The following is a 10046-nucleotide window of genomic DNA, read 5'->3' as shown; positions in this document are numbered from 1 at the left end:
GTTGACTATCTGTTAATGTAAAGATTAAATAAAATTCAAAATGTTGGCGATCCGTGTATAACGTTGGATTACTAATATGACATTCGACTGCGGCACTTGCTAGCGGCATGGTTACGTGACGTGACGGGACGGTGACGACATTGACCGACCTTGGGGCATGGGGCAGGTATGTTTACTATATTAATTAATATTTTCAGGGGCTCGATACAATCAGGCTGTATAGAACTAGGTCACATAGTGACGACAGTGAGTGAGGATACCTAACGTTCTTAATATTTGGAACAATTATAATTTCATTCAGAATTTTTTTCATGATTTTAACTTGAACTTTAAATATTTACATATTAATTTTCTAAATAAAAACAGTATGTTCTTCAGAACAGAGTCAATTAAAGCGCCAGCTGACTAAATAAAAGGACAAATTAGTTGTTTCAATCAACAAAGATGAGTCTTGGATTATTGATAACTAAAGTATATTTTCATGAACATGTACGGGCGAATTTCACAAAATATGCATATAATATGTTGTGAATATTTCACAAATGAATTTCCATTTTTAATGACTCACGCCAAGAAGATAAAGGTTTCAACAAAAACGTTTAACTAATCTAAAAAAGTTTTATATATTTAGAGTCTCTCCGTTTGAAAACGAAGTAATTTGAAACATGAGCTTCTAGAAACATTCTTGAGAAATACAATAATGTTGCATATTTATGACGAGTTGGAACCCACTCTAAGTTTATTTCATTTGAAGGGCGCTAAAGCATGTTAATATCAAGGTCTATGCATATAGTTTTGCGACTCTTATAAATTTAAACCTAGTTAAACTTCGATAATTTTTATAATGTTTAGTAAGGAAAGAAGATTTTATTAGTATATAGAATATTTCCCTACGTTTTATGCTTTTTAAATAAGTATTGATGTATAGAGCAGAACTTTTTAAGATATTACGTCAGTGAGAAAAGTCATTAGGTATTTTAGTAGCTCTAGACTCATGTAACAGCCAAGGTAAATGTTTTAATATACTCTGCTATTTCTATTATTATAGTATTTACAAAGGGTGAAGGTTTTACTATCGCGAAAGTTTCTTAATGTAGATCTTTTGTTTTGCGGCTAAGTAAAGCATAACTATGCGGCCAAGCGGAAGAATTCAATATTTTAAGTTGAGAATTAGACATTAATTAGATGAAAAGATATAACTTTCTAAAATATAAAACACTAATATATGGCAAAAGTAAAATTTTAAATGTAAGTAGATCCAATTTAGGGGAATGTAATAATTATTAGTGGGAGAACAGTGTTATGGACTATCTCTCGATATGTTTTTTATTTTAAAGGAAACATAAGAATAAATGCAGGAACTTCTTTAATTTAGAAATATCCAAATTTGGCATTCGAAAATTATCACAGTCCTGTCCAGCACCTAATCACGTAAGCCTTAAAAGTGAATGAAGTTACAGGGATTCAAATATTATTCTATTTTTTATAAAATTAATCTTAATTAATTATTATTAATCCCTTCCTGTGTTCTCGTAAATATGTGCCCTTAAATATTTCTTTTAACTTCGTTCTGAGAAAAAATAATCTTTCTAAAGTTTGCTCACACAATTACGACTCGAAGTTACTGAGATCCGGGTTTATCAATAATAATATTAGCGCAGTCTCGCGAAATCCAAATATATCGTAACCTTTTTTATGATCTTCATAAATATTTCTATACTTCATAAATGATTCTAGGAGTTTTGTATTTTAGAAAATATGAATAACAATTACCATTGAACTTTCTGCTTCTACTTTTGGCGAAAATTCCTTCTATTCTATAAAAAAATATTAAAGAAACTATTTGTACAATCATTTTAATATACAATCCGAAATAGGTCAATATAAACACTTGACTAATAAATTAGTTGGTAGATTTTATTTATTATTTTTTATGTTATGTTTGATCACTTACAATAGTAATAAAGGTTTTTTTCAGTAATGTGTCTATCTACACACGATTTATTCCATGTTTACTATCAGCGTATTTCTAAACATCAGGGAACCTTTAAAAGTTTTGTTATTGAAAATACTGTTGATCAATTTATTCCTTCAAGTAATAGGCTGTATACGGAGAATATTGTTTTATGCTTTATCTATTAATTTTGAAATCATTCAAGCCTATGCGTTATATTCTGTCAAATCTATCAAGTCCTTAATTATTATCAATCATAGTTTATCAACCCTATATAGAAGATGGTAATACAATTAGGTGAGTAGGTGGACCTCTCATTCACGCCCCAATACACCAAAATGCTAACAAGGAGTAAATGAATCAATAATTCAAATCAAGGTATCCTAACGTCCTTTTATTCAGCAGTAAAATAATTTTGATGATTTATTTCATATACATATATATTCTTTTTGTCTGCAGAGTATCAAAAATATACTATTAATATTATATTAAAAATGAACAATCGAAAGAATTAAATATAAATTAAAAGAAATAAATGTTTAAATTGTATTAATAGTAACCTTAAACGTGACTTAATTTTTTTTAACATTTTAATCAAATACTGGAAATTATAAGATCAATTTTATTTTCAAAGGTATCAATTATATTTTTATTTCGCCGGTAATTTTTCTGTGCGTAAATAGAATTCTTTAACAGGCCTGATTGTATTTCGTTTTATGACTTAAAAGCTTTTCTATTAAAAATAAATATAAATACAGTAAACATATTGCCAGCTACTAATGAACTATGTTAACTCTACATATTTTTTCTTTAATGTAAAGTAGAAATAGTTTACAGAAATTATTAAAAGTAGACTCGTATGTTAAAAGTTTTTATTGTTAGTGTCCGGTTCCAACTTTGATAATTTCTGACAAAAAAATTGCATTATCTACATATTTCATACGCAATATTTAGTTTAAAACTAAATGGCAAAAAGTCAAGAAAAGTCGTACGAAATATCAAGGGAAAAGAACTAGATCATAGGTACTGGACAATAAGTAGAAATTTTGTATTTAAAAAAAAAAAAAATTTACCGCAGCTTAATATTATATTTTAAATATATGCAAATAAGTTTTACATACCTTTACATTATATAACAATAAATTTTTACTCTTTATTATCCTTTGGATCTGATGAATTGATCTTGATATGAGACGAAACTTCTCAGCATTTCGTGGTTTCACGCCTGTGCCTGGAACTTGCGACCCAGGTGCAGGTTTTAGGAACCCCTATCTAACGCGCGTTAAACGCTTACCTGCACCGTCCAACTTCTTCTCTCTAGTTTATCAAATTTTAAACGAGCCTCGGCAGTTTCTTTAACAGCTTTCTTTAATCAGGTTATTCTTGGAAGGGCTGCCTTCGACGCACGTTCCAAGATTGAACCGATGTTAGTTCTGGACGGGCCCAAGTCTTTTAGTAAGTTGTAGAGAGATTTGGCTGTTATACCTCTCGCTCCCACTTCTAGTTCGTACAAATTTACGACGAACCTATTTTAAGTGAGTTTTTTAGTGAGTTCGTAATAATCGTTGACTTTGATGGCATGGTATTTGGAGATGTTGGCTTCCCAAGGAACATTAAGCTCAATTAGCACAACACGCTTTATCAATCGCCAATATAAAAATATGTCCGGTCTGGACGCCGACGCAGAAATATCCTCGGGGATTTTATATTGCTTCTCATAAGTATCCATCATTATAGTCCACCTGGAGCCGCTTTAACGATAGAGTAAGGCCTTCTCTCACAAAACGTAATATAATTGTGATGATTATGAATTTTACATACGCCATCATCAGGGATGGCAACTCATTTGCAACATTTCTAAGCAGCGGAGCCCGTTACTTGCTCGCTCCCAACTAATATATCAAAATTGTGGAGTGACTTTATAATGTAACAGAGAAATATAATTACCTAGTTTTTCTGTTTGAACGAAAAATCTCCTACTATTCAAATTATAGAACGGATATTAAAGTTCGTAAAACATTTTTGAATAAAATAAAATTACAATTTTAAATTAAAAATTAGGCGAAAAAATTGTGTTCCGTACATTATATATGACTTTTATTTTAATCAAATGAACAAATCACTTATTCCTTTTGGTTATGTGTACCCCGAAAAATAAATTAAACATTCAGATATATTACATACCAAATAACGAAGTTGATAAAGAAAATTAATAATTATTTTAAAATATTCTTATTTCTTCGTAATGGAGTGAAAGTTTGGTTTGTGTTTTTATGTAACAAGAAATGCCTTGAACTTATAGCAAAGTCAAGAGTGGATGTGCTTGTTATTTTTCAAAAAAAAAACATTATGTCAATCATTTAAACTTAAATTAGTGTTCCAAGGTTAAACTTCACTATAAAGCTTACATATAACGGTGTCTGATAGGGGACTTGAATAAATTTTCAGCAATTTTAAGTTCTTTGGAAAACTAATTAACTGATACTGTTTATAATAAATTATTATACGTATAAAAAATATATAATTATTTTATATTTATACTTTTAAAGATGTAACTTTTTGTTTAAATTTATTTTATTTCTTAAGTTATTATTTTTTATAAAAAGAAATTATTTGAATAAATTTTTAACTGCACAGAATTAGTATGGATTTTCGTACCGTATCTAATCACAAAGCTGTCGCATCGGTTTACTTTTGGTTTCAAGCCCTAACAACTTCAATGCGGTCCGACCTTGGCTACGATCGATTCTTTACCACCAGACAATTTATATAACGTTCCATAATTTCATTGTTTTAAAGTAACGTTTCTGGTGAAATAAAGATTTAACCGAATTGTATTTCTATTTTATGATTTATCTTGTTTCTTCTCTTTGCTTAGAGTTGTAATCAAGCAAAACCTAAAAAAGTAAGATATAGCAATGAAAATTATTTTAAATTATACCAAATTTTAAAAATAATTTCTTTTTTTTTTATTGAATTTTACTTTGTAATAGTTTTATCTAAGTAACATTTTATATTAATGTTAAAAGAGTTGCGTTTTTTCATTTCAAGGTAAAGTAATGCAAATAAGATAAGTGTAACAGTACATATATTTATATTTTAAGTGACATATTACCCCAAATACGATGTATTCATTTCTTTTTTGTGCTTTATGGGTAAAGGTGAGAGTATCATTTGACAAAAATTTAATCTGTTCTCAAAAGTCATCGTTATTTACGAACGCTTGAAAATTCTAGTCACAAAACAATATGATATCGTAGTTGATCGTAACAAAGAGCAACGTCCCTGAACTTGTTGGTTTTGTTCGGTGTCCAGTGCATTTCTTACTGGTCTTGGTCGACGGAAGCAATAAATTGTGCGCTCGTTTCTATAAGCCTAAAGCGTAGATTATGATTTATGTTGTCATAAATGCTGTTTTTAGATTCTTCAAGTCTGCTGATACTGATTATGTTGAAATAAAAATGTTCATAACTTCCTATTATTATGTTTCAAATGATCTATGTTTTGTTTAATAGTTGGATTTAAATTTTGAATAGTTACACCTTACCAACTCCTCAACTTGAATAGGATATTCCAGAAGTCACATGTTTGAGATGAGAAGTTAAATTAGATTTTTTTTGTTATTTTGATCCAAGTTTAGTGAATATTGATAAACAATTTTTATACAAAGTTTTCTTATGAATATTCTTTGGTTCAATGTCCAGTTAAAAAAATGTTGTTTTGTTCTAAAAATTTAAGATTTTTTGTACTCTGTTATTCCGTTTTTCTAAGCCTATTATGTTGACATAAATAATGATTTTCAAATTAAGTTATTTGACCTTATGTCCTTTCTCTGGATTATGACATGAAATAGTGCGAGAATATAAACTACGTTGAATAGAGAAACGCTGCTGTAATAAGGATATGCCGTCGGTTTGAGACCATTACCTTACAATTACTGTGACCGCTAATTGACGTAAGTGACGTCGCTCCGTCATTCTTACTATTGTTGTTTGATTTACCGTTTTCGATTCTCCAAAGGTTAACCAAAATAACTCTATTGTGTGAAAATTTTCTTGTTTAGAAATTTCTTTGTGATGAAAAATATAATCAGTGGATTCATTTGTCCGATTTCAAATATTTCTTTAAAAACTTACATTATATCATTTTTGATATCCAAAAATTATTATTGTCTTCAAGAAATAATTATATTATTATAATTTTTTTTCCACATACGTATATGAAAAAAAATTATAATATGAAATATACGTTTATCTGTTGTGTCACAATTAAAACCCAATATGTTCCCGAAATTACTTAATTTTGAATATTTCTGATTGGCTTTGTGTATTAACCTTATTAGATTACATTATTCAAGGAAACCTTCCAAAGTCTAGTGTAGCTTCAGCTAGTCAACATGGTGGATGGTTAGAATTTTATAAATTATTTCATTAAATAATAGTCGTACTGTATATAGTGTTTTTAGTGTGAAATAATATTATAAAAATGTAATTTTTACATATTTTAGTAGACCCTGGTATAGCAAAAACTGGTGCATACAAATATGAAGACGGTACTCGCTATGTGGGTGAATGGAATTCTAAGGGACAAAAGCATGGTATGGGTCATTTAATGCTCCCCGATGGTACCAGATACGATGGTGCCCTGGCTAGTGGACTATGCTCCGGACTAGGCGTCATGGCGTTCCCTGATGGAGCTAAGTATGTTGACATAAAAGTTATTTATTCTTTTTACTTTAATAATAGTATTTCAGGAAATTTTCCTGATTTTAAATCTACCACTAATATTTATTATTGTAAATGTGAGACGCCTGCAAAATAAAAATAGCGGTCACTGTTAGTGGTATTTATAGCCTGAAGTTTAAAGGCGCTTAGCAATAAGAATTTATGTTTTACTTTTCCACTCACATTGAAATAAAAATTGAATTGAATAAAGTATAAAATAATAGATCTTATTCTTACAATCAGTCTATAAAATTAAATTCCTTGAAAGTTTCGTCCTCAGAAAAATAAATGAAATTGATATTTTTCGGATGACCACGCGTATTTTATTATTTTTAAAAACTACATACTCCCGACGTTTCGGTTACTTTGCAGCAACCGTGATCACGATTAAAAATAGTAAAACACGCGTAGTAATCCGAATAATATTAGTTTCATTTATATGAACACTCGCGAAAGTCTTAGAATTCTTCAAAATATTTGTTTTTTTTATATCAATATTCAAGCGATGACGAATCTTTGAGGTATGAAGAACCGTTTAATCATTATAACTCATTTATATAAACATATATATATATATATATATATAAATAACTTTCCTACTATGTTATATTATTCCCGTGGGGTAATATCGCAATAATTTAATATTTTATACTATATTATTACTTTACTATATTTTTATATATATAACATCAAAAAGTATATCTTTTTTAGATAATTTTATTGGAATTTTTACGTCTTTTCTCTTTGTACTTATTATAAATGAAGAAGTAAACATTTTCCAGTAATTCTATTAATATATTTTATTATTCTGTTATATTTTATTTTATGGATTTTGGTAACTTTAAAATATTATTTCTTTTCTGAATAGAAATCACGAATCGATAACCATTTCAATTAGTGGTTTTGATTTCTATAAACAAACTTAATCTGGATTATAAAAATAACTTTAAAAATGAAAATAGTTATAACACGATACAATAATAAAATAGAAATGATTGAAGTGCGAGAAATTTAATATGCTTTCTTCGGAAAATTCTTGTCTTGCCTTTTTTTTCTGGATTACTTGTACATGTCCTACACAAAAAAAAAAAATTATGATGTATTATTCATAATCAGCGTACTAAATATTGTATTGTATGTTGTCCACATAAATTTATACCTCAAATATCTTATTCGTTTTAGATATGAAGGAGAATTCATGCAAGGATGGTTCCATGGTCATGGAGTTTTTTGGCGAGCTGATGGTATGAAATTCGAGGGTGAATTTAGAGGTGGACGCGTTTGGGGGTTGGGTTAGTATTATTTAATTTCTCTATGGCGACGTTGGAGTTAATTGTTTATTACTTTATTATAAGAAGAAAAGCACTAAGTGTAGTGTACATTTTAGGGTTATTTGAAAGGATTTCGAACGAAATTGGAATAAAATTGGTTGGAAGGCTTAGGCCTTATCTTAAAATGAATTATGAATGAATTAATGTATAAATTTTAATTTAATGAATTAATAAATCAAATGAATGAATAAAAGATAACCGATTTTGAATACGAGATTAATATCTAAGTCCTATCATCACAAATACCAGCTGAGGTTAAATAAGGTTATAGTTATATATAAGATTTATTATATTTCTTTATTTAAAAACTTTTTCTCTGACAGTTCTGGTTCTGATCTAGCAATAAATAATTTGTAAGATGGTAGAGACTAGGTGTGGTAAAGTTACTAAGGTTCGAATATCGGATGGCTCGACCGGGAAAGTACCACACTCCCTCAGGAGATCGGCGTGAAGTAGTCTTTAATAGCTGCATTTCGTCCGAAGAGCCAGTTGCCATTTCTCTGTTCCCACCATTTCCTTACTCCTTCTTACCACCTTTTCCTCCTTCCTCAACAACCAAGGCTGGCAACGCAGCCACAATATCTCTTATCTTGCAGATGTTCATGGGCGATATTGACTTCCCATCAAATAATCTGTCGGCTCGTTTATCACCTTTGACATAAAAAATGCTTATGAAAAATAGCATACAAAGTATACTTGTAGATTTATTTTCAATTCACATCAACAAAAAGGATATTATACTTTATCTGATATTAATGCACATTCTGAAATCACGTAACAGATTTTTACATCACTGTTATTTTAGAGATATCCACTCTTTGGTACTCAAAAAACCATTACAATATACGAGTATACCTTCTAAGACGTGAATGAAATTTAAATTCTGTAATATCTAATGATACTCGTATTTTTGCTGCTACTGCTTTCATTATATAATATCAAGACGAGGAGATAATATTGTGTTAATAGATTTAAAATAACTTTAGAGGAATTTATTTGTTTATTTACACTATTTTATATTTAGTCTACGATCTTTTAGGAATTGAGTGAAAGTTTCAGTTAGGTACTATTGTTACTTCCTTGTAAATAGACTTAGTTAAATATTGAAATTCAATCATGAGTTGTGTTGACTTATGTTTTACAGGTATAGTAACTTTCAATGACGGAAGCAATGGTTTTCCAAGAAATGAAGGCTATTTCCAAGATTGTAGAATGGTGCGTCGTAAGCGGTGTCCCGAAGTGGTGCAGAGAGCTCAGAAGGTGGCTTACATGGCAAGGGCTCAGTGTCAACAGATGTAATTGAAATTAAACGCCGTATGTTCTTAATTCAATAAAAATTCTGCTCCGGAAAAATAAACATTCAAGTATTTTTTTTTTGTATCGCAGAAATAAAAAATAACAACCAATCTTATTCTTTAATATAATGACACTGTGTCGTATTTTATTTTCTAAACCTATTTATCATATTTAATACTTTTAAGATATCTCAGTTAAGAATTTTTTAAGAAAAAGTATCGAAGCCTTAAGAAGACAATATCAAAAATATATTTTATTTAATAATAAAGAGGATAAGAAATAAATTGGAAATTTTAGATAAATAAAAGATGAAATAGATAAAAATCTGATATCACCTTAAAGTTTGCTTTATTGTTATAGGACAGTATTAAATATTAAACTATTAAAAAATAAATATTTTATTGAAACTTGAGAAAGTAGTATAATAAGTTAATTAGAAAAATAAATAACGATGTAGTTACAACGTTATATTATTCCTTTAAATTGAGCTGCTTCCTTTTATTCCGAGAATCAACAGGCCTAACTTGTGGGGAGTCTGATATCTAGCCATCACAATCAAGTCTTTGTTTTCATCAAAAACTTTCTAGTTAGCCCAATTATTAATCTTGGAATTGATTATACTTTCTAAATATTCAATAGCCTTTTTATCGAGGTGTTTGTGGTGAAAGGGCGTTTAAATTATGTAAATTATAAAGAAACTTCTGATTCCTTTATATATTATTGAAGGCAAGGTTATTTTGA

At 29.0% G+C, this 10046-nt stretch overlaps 1 protein-coding gene across 1 annotated transcript; it reads left to right on the top strand.

Annotated features, from left to right (window-relative positions):
• Nucleotides 1-100: 100 nt before the first annotated feature.
• LOC116766528 (MORN repeat-containing protein 4 homolog) lies at nucleotides 101-9438 on the top strand. The gene is made up of 5 exons (XM_032656416.2): nucleotides 101-166; nucleotides 6297-6360; nucleotides 6462-6654; nucleotides 7861-7970; nucleotides 9154-9438. The coding sequence occupies exons 2-5, from the start codon at nucleotides 6351-6353 to the stop codon at nucleotides 9306-9308; spliced, it is 468 nt and encodes a 155-aa protein (XP_032512307.1). The 5' UTR covers nucleotides 101-166; nucleotides 6297-6350; the 3' UTR covers nucleotides 9309-9438.
• The last annotated feature ends 608 nt before the right edge of the window (nucleotides 9439-10046 follow it).

The sequence above is a fragment of the Danaus plexippus genome, chromosome 15 (genome assembly GCF_018135715.1).
Source record: "Danaus plexippus chromosome 15, MEX_DaPlex, whole genome shotgun sequence".
Lineage (NCBI taxonomy): Eukaryota > Metazoa > Arthropoda > Insecta > Lepidoptera > Nymphalidae > Danaus > Danaus plexippus.
The sequence above is the reverse complement of the archived record's forward strand: the minus strand, read 5'-3'. Positions and strand labels throughout refer to the sequence as shown.